The sequence below is a fragment of the Podarcis pityusensis genome, assembly GCF_964106645.2.
Source record: "Podarcis pityusensis genome assembly, chromosome: 9".
Taxonomy (NCBI): domain Eukaryota; kingdom Metazoa; phylum Chordata; class Lepidosauria; order Squamata; family Lacertidae; genus Podarcis; species Podarcis pityusensis.
The window spans coordinates 62,495,988-62,521,455 of NC_138034.1; the positions used below are offsets into that span (position 1 = coordinate 62,495,988).

The 25,468-nt window shown below is 47.3% G+C and overlaps 1 protein-coding gene across 1 annotated transcript; it reads right to left on the minus strand.

Annotated features, from left to right (window-relative positions):
* Positions 1-52: 52 nt before the first annotated feature.
* Positions 53-18,059, minus strand: LOC308485357 (estradiol 17-beta-dehydrogenase 11-like). Its single transcript, XM_081021177.1, has 7 exons — positions 17,810-18,059; positions 17,563-17,670; positions 5,930-6,061; positions 4,563-4,669; positions 2,121-2,258; positions 865-981; positions 53-568 (listed from the first exon to the last, which is right to left on the minus strand). The coding sequence occupies exons 1-7, from the start codon at positions 18,017-18,019 to the stop codon at positions 478-480; spliced, it is 903 nt and encodes a 300-aa protein (XP_080877303.1). The 5' UTR covers positions 18,020-18,059; the 3' UTR covers positions 53-477.
* Between the last annotated feature and the right edge of the window lie 7,409 nt (positions 18,060-25,468).

The following is a 25,468-nucleotide window of genomic DNA, read 5'->3' on the forward strand; positions in this document are numbered from 1 at the left end:
TCCCTGTCTCCCACCAACATTACATCCATGATCACACAGTAGGAAAACCATATTTCACACTCATGTTTATTGGGTTCTGCTGCATTATTTCATACTTCAAGGGGAAAGTTGTAAATGCCTCATCCATCGTCCAGTGACATTTTGCATTTCTCCCTGAAAGAACTGAGTTAGAGGCTTCATTCATTTCATGATACAAAACATTATTATTTCTTTGTTTAGAGAGGAAGGAAACTTATGGTAACTCTGGATTATGGTAACTTATGGTAACTCTGGATTACACCATTCTTAAGAGATAGGAAGACATCGTTTCAGTTGCAAGGAAAAGTTGATTTCTCCATGCCATTCATACATAGATAGGTTGATGGAGCTACTTGCTACAAGGAGGAGGTGTATGATAGGTTTCATAACAGATTAGATTTTATCCAGAATTAAAGCTTCAAAGAGTTAAAAGCAATTAAAAACAGGAATCCCATCCCCTTAGTTTTCCTTGTCCTTGTATCCAATGGTAAAATCAAATTTAAGTTTATTCAGCTTCCACAAAGCTTTAGCTCCACGAGCTGGAAGGAACCTGGAGAAAAGAGGAAGATATATTAGTTTTGACTACCTATTTCAATGTTGGGCATCCTGCAACTTTCTAAATGTTGGACTTCAACTCCCATCAGCTGTGGCCAGCACAGCAATGGTAAGGGGTGACTGAGGTTACAGTCTAACAACATGTGAAGACCTATATGTTCCCTGTCATTTGTCTACCTGGAAGTAACACTCTGAAAGCAACAGACACATGAATTAGGCCAAAAGTGTTTATGTTTTTTGTTTTTAAAAAAGTACATTTAGCAGTTGGCTTTAATTTTTCAGCATACTTACCTATCCAGCATGACACTGACTTTCAGAAATCGTGGGATGAAAATCATGCTCTCATTGGTTAGAATTCCCTTCATTGCTTGACTTGCAACTTCTTCAGGCTCCAATGGAGGCATTAATCTGAAGTTAGAGAGGAAAAAAGCAACATTCTATTTGCATATTCTTTGCAAGGTCAAGGCTTGGAACTTGCGACCAGTACAAAAATCAGGCAATGAGATGATGCTCACATGATAGGCCTGGAGCACAGGTAAATGAAGCCAAAACACAGGAGAAGGTAGGGGAGGATTTCTTTTAACTGAACGACCTGAAACAAATCTAAATGGAAACTCAGATTATTTTTAAAAGAGGCTGGGCCACTCCAGACTGTTATTTTATTGCAGCAATATTCTGCAACATGCTCTCTGATGCTATAAAAGTGCTTTAGTGGTGGATTTATTTTGCTTTATTTGTTGTTCTGCGACGCTTCCCCAATACCACCTACCACATTATTGCTGTCTGGAAAGCACGACAAAAAACCAAGCCATGCCACCGATATAATCTGTGGCGTGAAAAGTTACAGGATTTCAGCAGGAAGTTACTGTTGGAAATGAAGCAGTATGACCTGCAAAAAGAGTATTGAAAGTGATATTATGTATGACCGCTGTAATGGTTCTAGGGGTTGCTCGTGCGTAAATCGGAGCCACACCTGGCTGGGTTGCCTGAGTGAACCCTTTCTGTCCGGACAGCCACTCACCCGTGGCTGTCTCAATCGCTGGCAGAATCCGTCAGTGGGCGTTTCTTGAACTTCTTCCAGCAAAGAAGTTCTTTGACGCCTAGTCTCCGCCTACTCTCCCTGCGCGGAAGCCTTCTGCGCAGAGAGGGTGTGGGCAGCGGAGGACCCGTGCTCTCCCCGCTGGTCCCCGGCGAGGAGTCATGGAGCCACCTCGCCAATTCCCCCATCTGCCCCCCTTCTCCACTGGTGCTACGCTGATTTCCTTCCCCAGAAGATGTGCTGCTTCTCTCCATCCCGGGACGCTCTCCGGAATCCCTCTGGAGCCCTCCCTCTCCCCCTGGCTCCAATGGCAGTTCCCTGACAACCGCCAAAATAACATCTTGATAAGCACAAATCATCATGAATGTTCAATTAAAAAAAAGACATCTGGGACACAACAATAGATGGAACAAAAGGAAAGGAAGGACTAAATGGCTGGCACTACAAAAGGGCACTTTTAACATTGGATTTTTCTAAATGTCAATGTCACACCTTTCTTATTCAGTACCTTGACGACGGATTTTTGACAAAGTCAGAATTTATAAACATAGGGCAGATGCATGAAGTCTTGACCCCGTCTTTCTTCAATGCAGACAGCTCTTCTGTCAGAGCTCGGTGGAGCCCAACTGCGGCGAATTTGGACGAGCTACGAGAAATTTTGGACATAGCTTAGTGGCTGGATGATCATGATTGCCTTCTATATAATACAAATCTCACATGAAACATCACAAATATTCAGGGACAACATGCAGCTGTTTTAGAGCTGTCGGCCCTCACGAACCTCAGACCTACACATATGGAGTGATTGTATTTGTTATAGAGTAGACTTATGAGCTGCTTCTCCACATGCTAATTTTATATTTTTTAAATATACATTTTTATTAGTTTTTTTTACATATCATCTCCAACAATCATATAATATAACTTCTTGTCTTATACAATATTTTAGACTTCCGTCAACACCTCTGATGATTTTCTGTTCTTTATCACTTATTCTGCATTTCTTAACTTCTCTATTACTCTTTATTATCATTAACTAATAGTTCTCCTCATAGTCTTTCTTGCAATATTTCAAATAATCATCCTTACAAAACTTCTTGCAATCCTACTAGCGCAATCTGTTCATTACAATTACTTTTCAGATCGTTTGTATATTTACTCCTACATGCGAATTTTACAATGTATGCATGTGCTTTTGCCACTCAACTGCTGTTCAGCTACTGGAAGCACATTTTGGCCAACTGGGATTTGGATATTCAGTGAAATCTTCTCCCACTCAGCAATCCCAGGGTCATGAGAATTAGCTTTAGGTTAGCAATCAAGCACCACTCAGTTCCTCTGGTTAAAGTAAGATGACTATGGTTATGGTGATCTCTTGTTGACTGGGCTCAGGTTTCTAGCTCCTAAGCATGCGGGATGTGGAAATGGCGAGAGCACTCTGCAATCCTTTAGTTTGGGAGGGAATTATTTTATTCTTCTCCTACTGCATCAGGGATCGAGAAATGGTGGTGCGTCAACTGTTGCTGGACTGCAATTCCCATCATCCCTCACTATATTGGCCATGCTGACCAGGACTGATGGGAGTTGAGAGTCCAGCAACATATGGAGGGTCACAATTTCCCCACCCCTGCCCGATGCTGTGATTCCACTGCCTTACATGTATCATAATTTTGACAAATGATTGGCTTATTGCATTTCATGGTACTTTCATTGTAGCTTTGGTGGCATCAATGCGCTGTTCACCAAAGTGGGGACCTCTGGTCCAAGAATCAGTACAAGGGTAAAAAGGTAAAGGTAAAGGACCCCTGACCATTAGGTCCAGTCGTGACCAACTCTGGGGTTGCGGCGCTCATCTCGCTTTATTGGCCGAGGGAGCCAGCATTTGTCCACAGACAGCTTCCGGGTCATGTGGCCAGCATGACTAAGCCGCTTCTGGCAAACCAGAGCGGCGCACGGAAACGCTGTTTACCTTCCTGCCGGAGCGGCACCTATTTATCTACTTGCACTTTGACATGCTTTCGAACTGCTAGGTTGGCAGGAGCAGGGACCGAGCAACAGGAGCTCACCCCGTCACAGGGATTCAAACCGCTGACCTTCTGATCGGCAAGTCCTAGGCTCTGTGGTTTAACCCACAGCACCACCTGCGTCCCTAGTACAGTGGTACCTCGGGTTAAGAACTTAATTCGTTCTGGAGGTCCGTTCTTAACCTGAAATTGTTCTTAACCTGAGGTACCACTTTAGCTAGTGGGGCCTCCTGCTGCCACCGTGCGATTTCTGTTCTCATCCTGAAGCAAAGTTCTTAACCCAAGGTACTACTTCCAGGTTAGCAGAGTCTGTAACCTGAAGCATCTGTAACCTGAGGTACCACTGTATATAAATTAAGAATCGCAAGCTCATGGACTTCAAGTATGTATTGGCCTTGGCTGGACACCTATGATGTAGTCCAAAGAGCTTCTGCCTGAATTCCAGAACTTCTGAACCCTTGCCTTCCACACCACAGACTTTCATGCTCCCAGAAAATGGCACCACACCATTGGGAATCCACGGGTGCAGCTTCTGAAACAGGAGCAAGAGCTGCATTTAGAATGGGAACTGCCATTCCGTTTGTGTGGCAAATGTCCACTTGCACAACAGAACACACACACCCCCCGTCCTCTCTGTGGCTGCTCCTCACACTCACTCAGAATGTCCTCCAGATAGCTGGGGGACCCTCGGGAAAACATTTCTGGGGTGCACACTGGGAGAGGGGAGGAAGAAAAAGCTGGATCTCATCCAAAGTATTCTTCCTATAAGCTTCATTTCTCAAAAGGTAAGATTCCATATAAAATCAGTTGTGGGGCAAATAAAACCAATACAGGTAAATTTACTCACAAATTTAATAAGAGTAGGGTATTATTTTATGGCTTCTTTTATTTCTGCTGATGGGGAAATGTCTCTCTTAAATACGCACCAATAAGCCACGAGGAATGGAGCCACTATGTGTCCCCCAGCAGAAGCCACGGTGATGATATGGCCGTGGTTGTTCTTCATCATGGTCGGTAGAAATGCTTTCGCGGTCTGAAAGTTTAAAAAGAAAGGGGGGTAACTTTCAGGGCCGTCTTAAGCATATGCGTCGCCGGGGTGCAAAGATCCGCCCAGCAACCCTCCCCTCCAGCTTGCCCAGAGTTGTTGACCTTTTTTTAGGACGGGCCGGCGAGGTCCACCTTAGGACAGCCATCTCAGCAGCAACAGAGGAGCCCGAGCCAGCAGTGGCTGGGCGGGCCTCTTAATGGCCCACCAATCCCAGGCGCACAGGAAGGCAGAGCCGCCAGCTGCCTCAGCGCTCGCTCGCCCGCAGAAGAGCTGCGGCGCTCCGATGGGATCTGCTCCACTCGGCAGCAGCTGTCGGCTCTTCCCAATCCCCGGACTCCAAATCTCGTCCTGGCACTCCTGAAAGCCCAGCGCCCGGGTGCCCTGCACCCCTAGCACCTATGGGTAAGACGGCCCTGGTAACTTTCCAGAGAAGTCAGCCGTTTAGTAAAGCAGGTAGCGACTGTTGGACCAGCTCTGCTGTTGTTGTTTCAGGTTTGTTTGTTCTTAGTTTCCTTTATTTATTCTGAAGTGGGTTTTATTCCGTAGGGGCCAATGCAGTCGCGTAGGTTCCACTCTCCCGTCTTCCAAGTCCAAGTGGCAATTACAGTGCGGAGGGGCAAGGAGCAAGGACCCTAGTTCTTTATTTACATGCGTTATTTAATATCACACTTCTTCAATCCATAGGATGAGCAGAACAATTTATGGTATAAATTTGAAAACCAGATGCAGAAATAAAAACGAAATAGTGCTGCACTGTGCTAATAAAACAGCGCTGAACCACGCTGCATCTTTTCATTCAGGTGTAATGTCACATCAGATGATGGAAATTGGGGTGGGAAGCCAGCAAAAGAAAAGAAAAGAAATATTATGCATTGGAGTGTATATGTGATTGTTTTTGAAAATTTAATAAAATATAACTGGGGGGCAGGGGAGATGATCGCCTTTTCCAACAACATAACACCAGCCTGCCCTGTGGCACTCATGGGAACGCTCCAACATTATCCATGTGAGAGAGTAGTCCGCCCTTTCGCCAGCATGGCACCTTCCAAATGTTTTGAACTACAACTCCCATCAGCCCCTGCCAGGACTACCATGAAAGCTTGTCATTCAAGTAATCTGGAGGCCAGTAGGTTGCCTGAAGGCTGCAGGAGATCATGGCAAGCATTGTCAGTACCTCCCATTACACAATGATGTGCTCATAGGGCTGTTCTTGCAACAAGGCTGTGCTTAATGATTCTTTATTACCCAGTAGTGAGCAAGGATGTTGACTTCAAACATTTTTTGGATGGCTTGATCCTCAGTTGACAGCACGTCTGTTGGGGAGATCACCCCAGCGTTGTTCATCAAGATGTCCACATCACCAATCTCCTTTCTCACCTTAAAAGAAAGGGAGTAATATAGGGCAGAGGTGTTTAGCTGCCCTGAGTCATTTTATGATGTATGGAATGAATAAATGCAAATAATAATAATAATAAAATTACAGATTACAGGAGGTTAGATTAGGGTTTTAGGGCATGAGCCCCCGAGTCTTTTGTGGCAAGCTCTGTATTGCCTAGATCACGGGTGTCAAACACAAGGCCCGCGGGCCGAATCCAGCCCGTCAGACCTCGTCATGTGGCCCGTGTAGCCGCCGCCGGCCGCCAGCCTTCACCTTTTATTCTCGCTTTTTTTTTTGACACAAGAAAGCCGCCTCTTCAGCGCATGCGCGGCAGCCTACAAGCCAGAGAACGTCTGCCGGCCGTTCTACACAGGAAACCTCCACTTTACATGCATTCAGGAAACCTCCACTTGTTTTTATATTGAGCGCAACCGGCCCTTTGAGGGTGACCAAACTGCTGATGCGGCCCCCAATGAATTTGAGTTTGACACCCCTGGCCTAGATCCTCTCTTTAGAAACTTTAAAAAAAAAAAAAACATTAGTTTGCTTATATGGTGGTTGGACACACTGCAAAGCACAGGGTCAGCACAGAACACCTTTAGCAGCTGCCCAATGCCTTCCTTTCCCAGGGGCATCAATACTGTAAATATAAATAAGCACATTCAAATTTTATGCAGAAATGTAGGATGATCCTGTGCCTCAATCTCCACAAGCGTATGTGCCAGGATTGCAACTTTCTTGAATTTCTCATATTCATTTTGCTATCGCCAGTGAGTATGGACAGGTAGGTTTGCATGACTCACCTTTGTCATTGACCCTGCTGAGTGGGTTAATGAAGTCATAACAGTGCCATTCTATGCATGTCTAGCCCGAATGAAATCCTATGGAGTTCAATAAGGCTTGCTCCCAGGCAGGTGGGTACTAGATTGTAGCATAAAGCAATTTTTTATTGTTAAATTTCTTTTCCCCCCCATTGAAGTCAATAGGGTTAGGGTTAGGGTAAGTGCTTAACTTTGACAGGATCTTGTCCTGAACCCCTAATTAAAACAAAAAGCATAAGAAGTCCAGTTGGTCCATTATTTTCATTATTGGCTGTTTTTATTCCATTTATTATTCCATCTTGGCTGTGAGTCCTGGAAGACCTGCTCCCTGCCTTTCAGGCCTTTTCCCACCTGGCCTGGGAGGGAGGGTTCCAGACTGACTCAAGCTACAAAAGCTGAAGCTGCTGAACAGACTCTTTGGCCGGGGTATTGTTTCAGGGTGGGGTTGTTGGGTTTTTTTGTTTTTGCTGTTATTGATAATTTTTTTTAGATCTCATGATTTATGTGGAAGTTGTTCAGTTTGGTTGTGTTCTTTGTGATGTGTTTTGTTAATTGTTTTTGGCTAATTTCATTATACTTGTATTTATGTAAATCTTTTCATGTAAGCTGCCTTGTGCATGGTTTTTACTATGGAAAGGCAACATACAAATAAGATTATGATGATGGTTTAAAAGGGCAATGCATTTATTAGGAGTAAACAAAGTTTCGCGAAACTAGGAACAAGATTTTTGAGCTCTCCAGAACTCTCCACCAGGGAGGGATCTCCAGTCTGAGCAGTGCAGAGAGCTGATTCTCCGGAGAAGAGGAGTGGGACAGAAATGTCTCCACGGGTCTCTCTCAGGTGAAGTGGAAGGATTTGATGGTAGGAGAAACAGCCTGGTTTTGAGATAGTGCAGGACTTTAAAAAATATTTTATTTTTTTACTGGTGCATTGCCCTGGGAGACCTAATGCACAAATCTCCACTGAATATATCTCTGCAATTTGGCTAGCTGCCAACGAGCAATAGACACCTCTCTTTGCAACGCCACTTACTTAATATAAAACAAATGGAATGAGAAAGCCACTTCCGGGCCTGCCCCAGGAGGTGGGGTTGCGGGCATCACGCCCTTCCCCACGTGAGCGGGGGCTGGTCTCAGCCCCCGCGAGAGCAGGGGAATCCCGTCCGGCCACGCCTCCCGGCCAGCCAATCGGCTGGCTGGAGGGGGCGTGGCTTGCCCTATTTAGGGCCGGAGCGGAGGGGGCTCGCCCTCTCTTCTCCGGCTAGCCCCACGTTTCGTCACGCTTCGTTGCAGCGAAGAACGCTTCGGGTGCCTTTTAGGGGCTTGTATCACCACGTGTCTTCGATCACCTTTGGATTCCAATCTCCGCTTCAGTCGCCCCGTAGCTGCGGGGCTCGGGCGGCCGCCGGCCAGCTGATTGATTCCTGAGCAGCCTCCCTCTCGCGGTTCTCCTTGGCAGCCTCCCCCTCGCAATTTCCTCCCTCCTGCGACTTCCTCCCCGCTTCGGCTGTCCTGCCTCCAGATCGCTTACCGCCAGCCTGCAGCAATTCACCAGGGAAAACCACTCCTACTCCGGCAGGACAGCGTGGATCAGGGAAGATCAAGTATCACGTCCCGCTGCAGGGAACCCCTGCCCGCAAACCAGCTGATCGCTTCAGGAACCCATCGGTAGAGGAAAGATCAAGCATCGCGTCCGCTGCCCACGTGCTGCAGCTACACCTCTGATCCCCTCGGATCCGCTGGTGGATTTCAGTCTCCGCGTCAGTCACCCCGTAGCTGCGGGACTCCGGCAGCCGCCGGCCAGCTGATTACTTCTTGAGCGGCCGCCCTCCTGCAATTTCCTCCATCTCTCCGGCTCTTCAGGTTGTATCGGCTTTAATTGCGGGGAATTTTTGCGAGGGGTTTGGGCGCTTACCTTAAGAGTGGGATCCTTTGCCTGTTGTTGTGCTTATTTTCCTGCTTTCCCGGTTGCTTCCCTTGCGGGGCTTCTCTTCAGTGCGCCCCGATTCGCCTAAGCGTTGCCATTCAGGGCACCGGCTTGTTTTGCCGCTGCTTCACTTGATCGCGTGCGGCTATTTTGCTTCGTTTGTGGGAGTCTATTTTGCTTTGTTTGCCTTGCAGGGGGTAAGGGGCACCTTTACTGCAGCGGCTGAGTGTTAGTGAAGGGCAGGCACAGCCACTGTTTGCGATTTAATTAGCTAGGGAGGGAGCGCTTCTTCTCCCGTCTGCGTCGGCAGCGCTTGCAGTTGCGGACTGAGGGGGTTCCGTGGCGTTACTCTCCTTGCTCCCCTTGCTTATTGTTTCTGGACCGCATTTTTGACTGTTGCTAGGTAACGAGTCCTTGGCCATTTAAATAGCCCACGTGGCCAGACGACGGCCGCCATTTTAGAATAGGCTGCAGCGCGTAGGAAGCTGTGTGCCGGCTTTTCAATTGGCGCTAACGTTGCTAGGCGACCGTACGCCCGGCGCCATATTGAATACCACGTGGCTTGCCTAGCGGCCGCCATCTTACTAGGGGAAAACACCTGGGATTATTCCTTTCCGCTTGCAGCCCCCCTCAATTACAGCTGAATAATTGACCTTTTTAAAGTGCTTGTGTTATTTGGAGGCCATATATAGTATTACAAGTCATTTATTTACCTCGTTAAAGAATTGGAACTTGCTTCAGGTACTAGGTCACTTAATTAGGTCTGCTAGGGCTTTAAGCGGTTTCCCTCCCCTCCCTGCCTGGCAAGTCCTTAATTTCTTGTTTTACTGAGGCACTGTGAGCATCGGTTATAGCTTTCCTGCCCATATAGTTTATTACAACGGTTTAATTAAAGTGCTTTAACATCTCACGGTTATACTTAACATATAGATATATTTAATTTGATTAGGAGCTTGCCCTGAAAATCAACTCATTTGGCTTTCACAAGACAATTTACCTCCCTGCTCTAATTTAAATAAAGTCAATTATATAGGAGGCAGGAGCCTTAAGTTCCAATACAATTCATTGCTTTACCTGCGCTTAACAATTTTAATTGCGATATAGTTACAATCAATCAATTCAGCAATCGATAGATAAATAAATAAATATAGTTAACAACAATAAGAATAATAATACATATATATATATAATAAAGCGCTGTTTGGTGCTCTTCATTCGTGGTGTCGGTACCCAGTGAATACAATCCTGAGCTACTGGGTCGAGTGCAGACAATACTGAACTAAGGTGATTGGGAGTTTTACTGGTGTCTTACTGGTGTCTTACTGGTGTGCACAATATTGAACCAGATCGGTTGGGTGTGTTAACTATCTTTCCATTAAAGTTTTGCCAGTGCTGACGATACTGAGCTACACGTGGTTGGTGTTTCATTGAGCAAGATAAGCAAGAATCTAGATCACATCATGTCCGGTCAAGGTAACCAAGTAAACTCCACCGCAGCTGGGGGGCCTCAGGGGAATCAGGAGGAGCCCCAACCTTTTGTAATCCCAAGTAACCCTCAAGCCTTGGCAGAATTTTTCACAGCGTTTCAAGATTTCTATAGGCATAGATCTTCAGGACAAGGCCCAGCGACACCGGCAGCGCAAGTGGCAGCGGCACCAGTGCTGGCGCCTGGGGCACCATCGCCAGCGGCACCTCGGGTGGCTGTATCTGTTCCGGAGGCAACAAGAGCGTTCACACAGGATTTCATTCCAGACACACAACTCAACGAGGTGCAACTTCCCGGCACTTCTGCAGCCACGGTGGCAGCGCTCAAAGCAGCCAAGGAGTCAACACCCCGGCCCAAAAGGAATACCCGCGCACAGTCGGCCGTCCCGGGCAAGGCAAAAGGGGCCCCGAGGGGAGGCAGAAAGGGTAAGGCTTGCGTTCATTGTCCTGGGGCTACTAATCTGCAAAAGGATCCAGGTGTTCCAAGTCTCTTTCAGAACCCGCCACTACAGACGGCACCAGCCGAGGGTGCCTCAAGTTCTTCTTCCGATGAGGAACCCCTGGGGACGCAAGCCCTGGGGACGCAAGCAGCGCAGGCGATCACCGTTCCGGATCAAGCCATACCCGAGAGCCACTCTGGGAAGAGGAAAGAGAAGAGGAAGCACACCTCAAAGAAGAAGAAGAAGTGCAGGCATTCGGACTCAGAGGACGATTCAGGTACCTCTTCTTCTTCCGATTCGGATAGCGATGCTCCTAGGGAGGAGTATTGGGGCCACGGGGAGGACTGCGTGGGGCTTCCTTTATGGGTGCATGAGAGAAGGGCCAATTCCTACAGAAAGTCCTTTAATGGGACCCTTGAATGGAAGGATGGCGCATTGGTTCAGGACGTTAAAACGTCCACTAATCTGTCTACGGATTTCATCGTAGGCTCTCATTTATCTCCAAGAAAGAGGAATAAAATCCTCAATGGGGACTTTATAGATATATTCAGACTGATACCTCCAGCAAAGCTTATGGGTAAAGGAGAGAAGAAGCGCAAGTATGGTAATCGCAGGTATAGGACACCTAGACCCGAACGTACTTTCGATAACTGGATGGATGGGTTCCAGGTGTTCATGGGCGTCGTCAGCGCGGCTTATCCAAAGCGGGCGATGCACTTGATTGTGTACTTGGCTCATGTCAGGAGGGCTCGGGATTTAGCGGGAGATACTGCTGCCCTAAATTATGATGAAGATTTCCGTAGAAATGCTTCACAGTTGTCGTCCACGCGCTGGGATCTGAGGGACCAAAATTACTGGTCAGAGCACGTGGGTCCCTTCGTGGAGAAGAAGCCCCAGGAGTCGTCAAGAACTTGGAAGACCGCTGCTAAGCAGAGGCGACTGTGCTGGGAGTACAACAAGGGGGTTTGTGCACGGGCTGTCTGTAAGTACAGCCACGAGTGCGAAAAATGCCTTGGCAACCACCCAGCCACTGCCTGCACTAAAGGGAGGCAGCCCTTTCGGGGTGGGAGAGGCGCCTATAACCAGGGACCGAGAGGTGGCCACGGAGCGCCATTTGGACCCCAGAGTGGCAGACAGTAATTTCAGTTTGGGCTTAGCCTGGTCCCCCATCAAGTTGACCCCGCTAAAAAACCTTTTAGACCTTTACCCTAACAGGACGGCAGCACAATACTTATGGGAGGGCTTTAGTACTGGTTTCAGGATCCCAGTAGCCTTTCCCCCCAATTCAGGTGATCCTCCAAACCAAAAATCAGTGAGGGAGATGCCCGAGGTCGCCCAAAAGAAAATTAGTAAGGAAATTAAAGCAGGAAGGGTAGCCGGCCCCTTCCTAGTCCCTCCAATTGAAGGCCTCCATATATCCCCGTTAGGCATAGTCCCCAAAAAATTGCCCGGTGAGTATCGCATGATCCACAACCTTTCCTACCCAAAGGGGGGGTCCGTCAACGATGCGATACCACAGGAACTCTGCACAGTTAGATATGCCACGTTTGACCAAGCGGTACAGCTCATACGCAAGTTCGGCAAGGGGGCGCTGCTGGCAAAATGTGACATTGAGTCGGCCTTTAGACTCCTGCCAGTTCATCCGGAAGATTTCCGGTGGCTTGGCTTCAAATTTGAGGGGGCGTATTTTGTAGACAAGGCAATGCCCATGGGCTGCTCTGTGGCCTGCGCAGCCTTTGAGGCATTCAGCACCTTCCTAGACTGGGCGCTTCGCTTTCGTACCGGCGCCGAGGGCGTGTCGTACTACCTGGACGACTTTATCCTCGTGGCCAATAGCAGGCTTAAGTGCTCAGAGCTCCTTGAAGCCTTTATATCATTAGCAAGGGAACTGGGGGTTCCTCTAGCCGCCGACAAAACGGAGGGTCCGGCTACGACAATGGTTTATTTAGGTATTGAGCTGGACACTGTCGCTCAGACCTCAAAACTTCCCAGGGAAAAACTCATCGTGCTTGGTGACCTCATTCGGCAGCTGCTCCCCCTAAGAAAAGTTACACTCAGACAAATCCAGTCACTGTTAGGTCACTTAAATTTTGCTTGCCGCGTGGTTTCCCCTGGCCGCCCATTCTGCGGCCGCCTCGCGAAGTTGTCGGCAGGGCTGCGTTCTCCTCACCATAGGGTTCGGCTATCCAAGGAAGTGAAGTCCGACCTGGAAGTCTGGTTGAAGTTCTTGCAGAACTACAACGGCATTTCCCTGTGGCAGGACAACTTGTCGCTGCTGGTTGACTTTCAGGTCCATTCGGATGCTTCGGGCTCTCTGGGGTTTGGCGTTTACTTTAGGGGCCAATGGTGTGCGCAGCGCTGGCCCACCGACTGGCAAGGGGGCCCCATTACCAGAGACTTAACCTTCCTGGAATTCTTTCCGATAGTAGTGGCAGTGCACCTGTGGCCGGAAACCTTTAGTAACCATAGGGTGTGCTTCCACACCGACAATCAGGCCGTCGTGGCAGTACTTTCCAGGCAGGTCGCACGGTCACCGAGGGTAGGCTTCCTCCTGCGTTCCTTCGTTCTCCGGTGTTTAGAGCTCAACATCCACTTCTCTGCAAAATTTGTGCCTGGTGTAAATAATGACATCGCGGACGCCCTATCTTGCTTTCAGATGGACCGCTTCCGCTCGTTGGCACCGGATGCAGAGCTTCTGCCGCAGCCGTTCCCGGAACATCTTTGGAGTCTCGGGGACCAGAGGCATGGGGACCAGAGGCCTGGGAGCCAGAAGTGATTCAGGGAGTAATGGCCTCACTGGCACCTTCCACTTTGAGATCGTATAAGAAGGCTTGGTCAGATTTTTTAAGATTCCGCGGCAAAACCCGAGCCATCAAGAGCAATGCCCCTCCCGTCAAGCCAGAGGTGCTATCTTACCTAGTTTACCTAAGACGCTTGGGCCGCGCCCCTAGAACCCTCAACCTTCAAGCCGCAGCAATTTCATTCTTTTGCAAGGCGGTATTTTCCACAGATCCTTGTGACGATTTTGTTATACGAAGGACGTTAGAGGGTTGGCGCAGGCTACAGCCCCCAAACTGCGATATGAGAAAGCCGATATCATTTGACATCCTTTCCCAAATCCATAAAAAATTGCGTGCAGTATGCTGGTCGAAGTATGAGGCGCGCCTATTTTCATCGGCGTTCTCCATTGCCTTTTTTGGAGCTCTGCGCGTGGGTGAGGTAGTTTATGAAGCGGGTCAGCGCGGTTTCTCCCGGGGCTTGCTGTTAAGCGATGTTACCCTGTCACAGGAGGACCTGGTAATACGGATACGCAGCTCCAAAACAGACCAGTACGGGAGGGGGGCTCTGGTTCAGCTGATGGCCACCGGCATGCCTGGCCCATGTCCAGTAAAAGACACGAGGCGCTTCTTATCCCTGAGGGTCAGCTCGGCAGGGCCTCTATTGATCCACGCAGATGGTTTACCTTTGACGCGTCACCAGTTCACCCGGGTCATGCGCTTAGCGCTAGCAGCATGCGGCATCCCCGCAGCAGATTTTGCCGCACACTCTTTCAGGATTGGAGCAGCCACCACGGCAATGCACCTGGGTCTTACAGCAGAAAGGATCAGGGACTTAGGTCGCTGGAAGTCTGATGCGTACAAACGTTATTTGAGAAAGAATCTGTGATGGTGATTGACCTTGGCCTTTTCTCTCAATTTCCTACAGGTGACATGGGGGTGCGCGTCTGGATTATCGGGCACAGTATTGTGCATTGGGCCAGGGTCCGTGCCATTAATTCCGGTCTCGGGCCACGCTTGGGCTTTCCACCTGACATCACCATTTCCTGGGTCTCCCGGAGGGGAATGCGCTGGGCCGAGATGCTGCCGGCATTTAAGGCCAGAGCAGCAGTGGAGGGCCCCCCAGACGCTTTGCTGATACAATTAGGCGAAAACGACCTAGCCTACAGGAAGGCAGTTGATTTGCAGTGGCACATTTTTAGCGACTTCGAGGAGCTGAAGGCAGCTTACCCGAATGTCACAATTATTTGGGCCTCGCTGATGGAGAGGCGGGTTTGGAGAGATTGCAGGTGCCCGATAGCTATGAATAGGGCTAGGAAAGCCTTGGATCGGGCGGTGGTGCGTAGAGTGGCAGCCCTGGGGGGGTTGGTCATCGGCCACCCGGGCATTCGTTTCAACCTTGGGGCCCTCTACCGGTATGATGGCGTGCATCTTTCGGATGCTGGTAACGATGTTTGGCTGATGGATATTGCTAAGGGGATAAGGGAGTGGATTCAGGCATGAGAGTATTGGCGGCGAGCGACTGCTCGGTGGCGGTAGGCATTGGTAAGAAGGGGTTAAGAGGATGTGTTAGGGGGGAGGAACGCCATCACCTCCCCCCAGTGAACGAAGGGTGGTCCGTTAAAGGACTCCGGGGGGCGTGGCCCTGTCCGAAGCCTATGGAGGTGTGGGCCAAAGGCACGCCCCAGAGCGGTGACCCGGGGGAGCTCCTAGTCGACGTGCCTCGGCAGGAGACTCCCCCGATCAGTGTTAACCCTTCACCGTGTCTCCAGCAAATGGGCTGGAGCCGGATAGTCGTTAGGACCAATGCCTAAGCCAATGCCTCTCATTCCTGAATTCAATAAAGTTGTGGCCTAATTCGCCCAATTAACCTTAATTATGGTGTCTCGTGTGTTTATTTATTCTTGGTGGGGGGCGGGAACTCGCCACGCAAAGCCACTTCCGGGCCTGCCCCAGGAGGTGGGGTTGCGGGCATCACGCCCTTCCCCACGTGAGCGGGGGCTGGTCTCAGCCCCCGCGAGAGCAGGGGAATCCCGTCCGGCCACGCCTCCCGGCCAGCCAATCGGCTGGCTGGAGGGGGCGTGGCTTGCCCTATTTAGGGCCGGAGCGGAGGGGGCTCGCCCTCTCTTCTCCGGCTAGCCCCACGTTTCCCCACCCTCCCTCCCTCTAGTTGGGCTTTAGGTAGGTCTGACTTTGCTATGGGCTTCGGCCTGTCGCCGCAAGGGGCATGGTAGGAATTTTTCCCAATTGGCAATTTCCAGCCTTTTGGTTTTTCGCCTACCTCGTAGCAACTCGTCACAACTCTTCGGCATTGGCGGTAGGCATTGGTAAGAAGGGGTTAAGAGGATGTGTTAGGGGGGAGGAACGCCATCACCTCCCCCCAGTGAACGAAGGGTGGTCCGTTAAAGGACTCCGGGGGGCGTGGCCCTGTCCGAAGCCTATGGAGGTGTGGGCCAAAGGCACGCCCCAGAGCGGTGACCCGGGGGAGCTCCTAGTCGACGTGCCTCGGCAGGAGACTCCCCCGATCAGTGTTAACCCTTCACCGTGTCTCCAGCAAATGGGCTGGAGCCGGATAGTCGTTAGGACCAATGCCTAAGCCAATGCCTCTCATTCCTGAATTCAATAAAGTTGTGGCCTAATTCGCCCAATTAACCTTAATTATGGTGTCTCATGTGTTTATTTATTCTTGGTGGGGGGCGGGAACTCGCCACGCAATACTGAGCTAGAAAGTCCAATGATCTGACTTGGTATAACCCAAAGAAAATCCTGTGTGTTGCAAATCAGAACACTCTAAACAACAACAAGCAACAAGTCAGCTAATAATATACAGACAATATTTTTATAACACTATACTGTTTCAGAATTCATAAACAGAAGACATATAATATGTGCATGGAGTCACAAACTAATAAGAATCAAATAAATGTTCCATGAACAGGAATGGTGGGAGTGGTAGGTCACTGTCAAAGGTCAAAGGTCTTTCAAGATAATGAACTGTTTCAATGATAAATCTTCATCAGCTAGCAATAATATGAAATGAAAACCATTACCATTCAAATACAGTCCTGTGAAAGAAATGACAGGCCTGCATGTTAACCAGCCAATAATAAATACACACCAAATTAATAGGCCCCAAAGGTACATCAAATGGCCATGGATCAGCTATCACTAAAAAGTGTAGTAAGCTGATGCTGTTGGCAAAACCCTAGCAGTGGCATTATCAAGGCCTCCATTTCAGTGATCTTTGACAGTGACTTACCACTCCTACCATTCCTGTTCATTTGAAGACAGGCGAACTAATATCAGTGTACTGGCCGAAGCAAAGATCACCAGTGTTGAAGCAATGATTCTTCAACACCAACTTCATTGGACCGGTCATGTTGCGCGGATGCCTGATCATCATCTTCCAAAGCAACTACTCTATTCTGAACTTAAAAAGGGAACGCAAGGGAGAAGTATGCTAAGAGGAAGGCACACTTGGCAAATCCACACCGTGATCAACTCCCGCCTGGAAACCAATGTCCCCACTGTGGAAGGACGTGTGGATCCAGAATTGGCCTCCACAGTCACTTACGGACTCATTGTTAAAACCGTGTTTATGGAAGACAATCTTAATCGGCTACGAGTGATTGCCAAAGGAGGAGGAGGGTGTGCACAAATAGCGATATTATATAAATAACAAATAGCAATATTTAATAATTTGCTGAACTTTAGGTAAAAAGCTAAAGGACCCCTGGACAGTTAAGTCCTTTCAAAAGTGACTATGGGGTTGTGGTGCTCATCTCGCTTTCAGGCTGAGGGAGCCGGCGTTTGTCCACAGACAGCTTTCCGGGTCATGTGGCCAGCATGACTAAACCACTTCTGGAGCAATGGAACACAGTGACAGAAACCAGAGCATACGGAAACGCCGTTTACCTTCCCACCGCAGTGGTACCTATTTATCTACTTGCACTGGCATGCTTTCGAACTGCTAGGTTGGCAGGAGCTGAACTTTAGGATACTGGCATCATAGCAGGTTGGGGAAGCCTTTGGGGGAATCTGAAGGCTCACCTTCTCTGCAGCGCTGTAGATGTCCTCTTTCTTGCTACAGTCCACCACAAAAGCATGCGCTGTGACTCCCAGCCTCCTGCATTCTTCAGCAGTTTCTTCAACGCCATTCTAGAAGTGGAAAGGGATTGAAAGCTCACTGGGAAAGGGCCTCAAAAACCAGTTAGAATTCTTTTAGAGGATGCTATTGAAAAAGGTCCAGTCAGTGTAGACTAACCCAGCTCTAATCCTAGTAATAAAGCAATCATACCTTGTTGATATCCCACAGAACTAACTTGCATTGACGCCTCGCAAATTCATAAGCAGTGGCTCTCCCAAGCCCATGGCCGGATCCAGTGATCAGAACAATTTGTCCGCTGACACATTTTTCCTTCACGGGAATGAAAAGCTTGACAAGAGCTTCTAAATAGGAGTAGAGGACTACAAGAAAAAACACAGGGATCTCTAGCAAGAGATGCATCTTCTTTTGAGAAAAGTTCTGCACACTGAGACCAATGCACACCTGTGTGCACACTGTTATTTATTAATCAGAAACTGACGTCCTGGCTAGGTTCCACATGGCCACGCAGCTACCCTCAATGCTCCTGATGCAATGCTCCAAAGATCTGGCTTTCCATGCAAACATTTTGCAGATTTATGCCTGCCTAATTGACACCCCACTGAACAGCCTCAAGCCCCCATCCCATGAGAACAGCCACAAGTCCCTGGTCTCCTTGGCTTGGCTTGGCTGGCTGGAAGCGGAAGTAGAAATGTATCCTTATTGGCTTTGGAAAATGGTGAAAAAAGTCCTCCCCCACCCCGATAATATAATCACTCAATCTGCTGTTCTTCCTTTAGCCTCCTAGCCCCTCTCTCAGACATTAAGCTGACCAATGTGTCCCAGCCAATCTAAATAGTCCAGTGCTCAAACTGGGTTTGGGGTGCAGGTAAAGGTAAAGGTACCCCTGACCGTTAGGTCCAGTCATGGATGACTCTGGGGTTGCACGCTCATCTTGCTCTATAGGCCGAGGGAGCTGGCGTTTGTCCACAGACAGCTTACGGGCGAACCAGAGTAGCGCACAGAAACGCTGTTCACCTTCCCACTGGAGCGGTACCTATTTATCTACTTGCACTTTGACGTGCTTTCGAACTGCTAGGTTGGCAGGAGCTGGGACCGAGCAATGGGAGCTCACCCCGTTATGGGGATTTAAACCGCCGACCTTCTGATCGGCAAGTCCTAGGCTCTGTGGTTTAGACCACAGCGCCACCCTCATCGCTTGGGGTGCAGGTAAGAGGCCCCTTAATCAAGCCCAAACATCCTATGGGAGAACAGAGGAGAAGCAGTTTTGTTGTTTTTAAGGTACATGATAAAATAAAATTGCATGTCAGAATTATATAGGCTTGCCGATTTAGCAAGTGCTGAAAATAATACAGAGCAAGTGCCTGACTCTAAAAAAGAAAAGAAAAAAAAAGGACCTCACCAAAATGCTGGAGAGGGTGCACCTCCATAGGCACATGCCTCCACATGTGGTGAGAGTGTCCCAAAATCCAACTATTCTGGACAACAGTCATACAAGAAATGTGTAAAATAACTAAGCAAATATTAGAAATCACCCCAGAATTGGCCCTACTAAACATCTTCCAAGACAATAATGCCCATTTACACCACAAAGAACTCATAACCCGCCTACATTCAGCAGCCAGAAACTTCATAACCAGACACTGGAGAGACCTGTCAGGAGTAAGCATGGACCAATGGTACAAAATAGTATGGGAAACAGCCTTACTAGAAAAATTAACCAATAAACTAAAACTGACATGGGGACAAATATAAGAAGACGCCTTCACCCCGGTATGGGTCCCCTTTATCACATACACAGCCCAATAAGACAATGACAAAAATCCACCAGCAGCATACAAATCAATATGACTAACCTGATCCAAAACACCCACTCCACTCACACATGAAAACAAAGATCACCACAGCCAATCACAAACAAACAACCACACACGATGCCAACCCCAACCTCTCTCACCACCAAAGAAACACAAGTGAATAGCAGAGAACCTGCACAAGTGACGCTGACACAAAACCCCACATATATTAAGTATAATAGAAACATCGCCACCCAACCCCACCCATCTTTCCCCCTCCACCTCTTTCCCCCTTTTCTACCTAATGTCTCAACAAATGAAACTGATCTGTAAAAAATGTTACTTGAAGGAAAAAAAGAGAGAGGATTGCAGATACTTTTGTAAACCACGAAAATATTTAATAAAAATACATTTTTTAAAAAATAGCAAATTGATGTGGAAATGTGGAGAACTGAACTTCGAATTAGAAAAACAAGGCGAGAGAAACCAAAATGGAGTTGGGGGCCTCCCCCTGTTTCTGCAGAGCAGTAGCAAGATCACAGGGGCTTCCAGGCACTCACCCTGGACCTGTGTTCCTTTGGAGAACTGAGACACGGAGGACACTGTTGTAGCTTTAAGAAATATGGTTTATTCGCCTATTTACACTTTCAGCATTTTTATTTCAAGAGGGGCTTCTTATAGCAGTGCAGCCCTGGAGTCCAAGGGATCTCTCCTAGCCAGCCTTCAGCCAACCTGCCTAAGATGGATCCCAGTTTTTCTTCTCTCGTTTCTTCTTCCCAGAACACCTTGCTAAAAGACTCCCTTTTCCTGTCACCTCACACCCAGTTACCCTGGCACCATCTGTATCCTCAGGCAAAAGGATTCTTCTCAGAAGGCGAATCAACACCATTTCTCATGTTTACAGATTTGCTCTTCAATAGGTCAGCCAACCTGGTTTGTGGAAGTCAGCCCAGGAATTCCTTGTCTGGGACTGCCATACATCTGGGTTTTCCTGGACGTGTCCGGGAATCAGACTGTCAAAATGGCGTCCGGGCAGATTTTTGCTGAATCAGCAAAATGTCCAGGAAAATCTGGGCATATGGCAACTAGGGTGATTTTTTAAAGAAAAATGATGGGGGGACACCACATTTTTGAGATGTTCCCAAAAAAAGCTCAACAACCCTCTTCTGCTGAGGCAAGTACCCAAAATTTCAGAAACTGGTGGAAGACCAAACCAAAGGCCAATCACAGAATGAAGCGATTAAAAGTTTGGGGGCCTGTGTGTCAAAGCAAGGTGATACAATGAAGCAAGAGATGCTTTACTAATTTATGGTTTTTTAAATGGCTAAGAAACTCAAAGTACATCTTAAGGGACAAAGGGGGCCTTCTTTTCTATGACTTTCCTTGAGGCAAAGGGAAGGAGACACTATTTTTAACCCACTAGGCTAATCAAGAAGATCCAACCTATCCAACCTATCCATTCTTAAGGAAATCAGCCCTGAGTGCTCACTGGAAGGACAGATCGTGAAGCTGAGGCTCCAATACTTTGGCCACCTGATAAGAAGAGAAGACTCCCTGGAAAAGACCCTGATGTTGGGAAAGATGGAGGGCACAAGGAGAAGGGGACGACAGAGGACAAGATGGTTGGACAGTGTTCTCGAAGCTACAAGAATGAGTTTGACCAAACTGCGGGAGGCAGTGGAAGACAGGAGTGCCTGGCGTGCTCTGGTCCATGGGGTTACGAAGAGTCAGACATGACTAAACGACTAAACAACAACAGGCTAATATATACTGCTACCCCAGGCAAGAAGTAAAGATAATATATGAGAATACATTATCCCCCATGCATTTGGTTTGAACATGGATTTCTGATCAAGAAACATGGGGGGGGGGGGATGAAAAATATTATCTGAACACAATTCCCAAACATTTCCCCTCAGTCCAACTCTGGGCTACCTTGTTTACTTAACTAAAAAAAAATGTGCCTGCAGAAACTTTGGAATCAACCCAAATAACATATTTGCTAAAGGGCAGTAAACATTGCAAAATAGGTGAGTATGTGCATAAGTAATTTTAGAGGTGGTTTAATCATTTGTCTTTTGTTCACAGAGTTAGGAAATGTGGCTAGAAAGCACAGTAAAACGCTATCTGTTGAACCTATTTTTGCTTGGTGAACACATTGGGGGGGAAGTGTGAGGCAGGTGTGGAGGACTCCCTGGTCCTGAATGGGGAAACTGTGTCACTGAAGGACCAGGTGCGCAGCCTGGAAGTCATTCTGGACTCACAGCTGTCCATGGAGGTGCAGGTCAATTCTGTGTCCAGGGCAGCTGTTTACCAGCTCCATCTGGTAAGCAGGCTGAGACCCTACCTGCCCGCGGACTGTCTCGCCAGAGTGGTGCATGCTCTAGTGACCTGTACAACAGGTACGGCCATTCCCAAACTGTTGGTGCTGACCTTTAAAGCCCTAAACGGCCTCGGTCCAGTATATCTGAAGGAGCGTCTCCACCCCCATCATTCTGCCCAGACACTGAAGTCCAGCTCTGAGGGCCTTCTGGTGGTTCCCTCACTGCGAGAAGCCAAGTTACAGGGAACCAGGCAGAGGGCCTTCCCAGTAGTGGCACCTGCCCTGTGGAAGGCCCTCCCACCAGATGTCAAAGAGAAAAACAACTATCTGACGTTTAGAAGACATCTGAATGTAGCCCTGTTTAGGGAAGCTTTTAAGGTTTAATAGACTATTGTATTTTAATATTCTGCTGGAAGCCACCCAGAGTGGCTGGGGAAACTCAGCAAGATGGGCGGGGTATAAATAATAAATTTTTATTATTATTATAAATGAAACAGGATGGGTTGTTTTCTGAGTTTTGTACCATACTTTGGCTTTCCATGTGTCAAAATTGGCAGGTTAGATCAAGACACACTGCCAGTTATGGCTCTCTCTTCAAGGGACTCAGATGAAGACTGAAAGCCACCCTTTCCATCACCACTTCAGACAAAGGAACCAACCTCTAAGCTGGTGACCTTTCCTTCTACTTTTACACACAAGGGGGCCTAGCTCTGGTGGGAAGTTCAGATGGAGGATGCATCTGGCAATTTTGGTTCCTCTTACTTTCTACCATTTCCAGGCTTAAGTTTAGTTAGGGATTTGAATCTTGCCATTTGATTAGTGGTACAATTAGGTAACTTAAGACCCTAGTTCTTTCAACCCAGCCCCCCTTTTATGAGGAAATGTGTATTACAGTGGTACCTCGGGTTAAGTACTTAATTCGTTCCAGAGGTCCGTTCTTAACCTGAAACTGTTCTTAACCTGAAGCACCACTTTAGCTAATGGGGCCGCCCGCTGCTGCTGCGCCGCAAGAGCACAATTTCTGTTCTCATCCTGAAGCAAAGTTCTTAACCTGAAGCACTATTTCTGGGTTAGTGGAGTCTGTAACCTGAAGCGTATGTAACCTGAAGCGTATGTAACCTGCGTACTTCACTTGTTTCAAAACATGGCGCTCAAGATCTCAAAGGAGGAATGGCTCGAATTTTATTGGCTTAGACTACAGGAGAGTCGATTTTGGTGGAACATGAGGAGAAAACATGGGCAGAGCAGTTCAGCTGTGGAACCTCAGCCTGGGGCTGATCTTATATTTGCAACAGTCACAAGAAGCATATGGCACATTCTGCAGTTGTTTGCCATCTCCCAAGTATGCATAATGTAGACCAGCCTCCCACAATCTGGCGATCTTCAAACAGCTGTTAAGTGTTGGAGTAGGATCAAAGAATTGTGGGACCTTGCAAGGCAATTCCTTACTGCTGAATGCAGCAAATCCTTCTCTTTTTATGCCAATTAATTTTTATTGCTTTTCAAACAATTTAAAAAATTAACAACAAATTAATTCAAATTTAGTACAAACTTTAAAAGTTGACTTCCCATCTTACTTTCTGGGTGTTTCTCTTCCCTCCTTTACTTGCTCAATGTAACATACATTTCCTAATTCCATTTCAATACTTAAAATGTTTTAGCATTTTATCATTATTTTCCTCCTTCTTCATTTCCCAGGGGCTGTACATATTTCAATTCCTGCTTAGGCTTTTATTTAACTAGAACATATTCCCAAATGTCAAGTTGAGTTACTCTTCACTTTGTCAGCCCACAAAAATCATTAGTTATAAATCAATATTCCACAAATACTACTTATCGCTCCTGCCGTTTTACGTGCACCAAAGTCTGACTGGTGGCGGTAAATAAGAAATCCTCTTCAGCCACAGCATTCCATTCCCAGAATGTCACACTCCTTTTTTATATATATATAATTTTTATTAAATTTCTAATTAACAAACCAATCATATCACATTAATTCCAAATTATACCAATACATAATAAACTCCAAATATTTAGCCGAATTTTAAATTTTTATTGGGGGTACCCATGCTTCGAGTTCGGAAAGGGTCCAATCATCTCATATTTCTGCTGCTTTGATGTTCACAAGTCCCATCTTTCCATCTCTTTGTTGTTATCCTTTACAAATCCCGTCTTCCAATCTTCCTGTTGTTATCATTTTTCTTCTTAATAACCTCTGAGTTATCTCCACAAGTGAGTTGAAGCAAACATTATTATAGTCCTGTGTGGATTTTCACGCTGATCCAAAAGTCCTATTCAAACGGCAGGCTCCATTTCGACAGTTCCCATAAAATACAGTCTAAGCGTCTGCTCATTAACTTTCCCAGACCAGTTGCTCCATAAATCAGCCTTTCCAGGGAAGTTGTTGCCAAATCAGCCGTGGAATTCAAATATAATAACAAAACCATAGCACATCTCCCCCTTTGAGTATAAATCTTGCAACAAAGTCTGTCTCATGATGGCGGTTCCCAATTAGAACTGTGTCACACCAAAAGCCTTTCGTTTCCTTTCCAGATCTTTCTCAAAACAAAGCCTTTGGTTAATAATTTTGTTTCCACACAGTTTATTTTCCGATCTCACTTGCTATCAATCATGTGGCGGTTCTTCTTGGGGGGTTGTTGTTAAGTAAATCATATTAAAAAAGAGAAAAGTTTTTTTTTCCCCTTTCCGATCCGTTTCAACATACCGACATAGCTGTGATTCTTTGATGTAGTCTTCTATTCAGTCCAACCCGTCACTCAGCTTCTCAATGGTCGATTTAATTAGCAATCAGATGCTTTTGAATTATGGTGCTGGAGGAGACTCTTGAGAGTCCCATGGACTGCAAGAAGATCAAACCTATCCATTCTTAAGGAAATCAGCCCTGAGTGCTCACTGGAAGGACAGATCCTGAAGCTGAGGCTCCAATACTTTGGCCACCTCATGAGAAGAGAAGACTCCCTGGAAAAGACTCTGATGTTGGTAAAGATGGAGGGCACAGGGAGAAGGGGACAACAGAGGACGAGATGGTTGGATAGTGTTCTCGAAGCTACCAGCATGAGTTTGACTAAACTGCGGGAGGCAGTGGAAGACAGAAGTGCCTGGCGTGCTCTGGTCCATGGGGTCACGAAGAGTCGGACACGACTAAACGACTAAACAACAACAACAACACATCCTTTCCTTCACTTGAAACGTGCATTTACTCTTCTCCAATTATTTATCTTGAGCAATGCAACTAGGATCGCCATCAGAAGTAGTGTCCAGGAGATCCAAAAATCACTCGAGGGCTTTCCGTCCAGTGCCCCCCCTCCTTTTTTCAAACTCGGGGGTGATTTATTGGCAACTGCGGATGAGGCAGCATTTTCCCATCCCCTTGGAAAATTCGGGAGGCTAATTTACTCCCATCATTAGCCTCTTAATTACCTCGTGTGAGCCGGAGAGATGGTATTGTCGGCCATCTTTCAAAGCGCCCCTAGCGGCCCCCCCAGAACGTCACACTTCTAAATGTAGTTCACCATGCTAATTAAGTGTACAACAATGCATATGTGAAGATCAAGTCTGCAAAAAAGATGCATATATTTGGGGAAATAACTTCCCCACAAAGCATTACATATGGGGAAATGGCTTTGCAAAAATGAATGTGTTAGGTACAACCACATACAAAAATTACGGTACATTAGGAGAATTTTGCACTAAAATGCTGGTGAATACTCC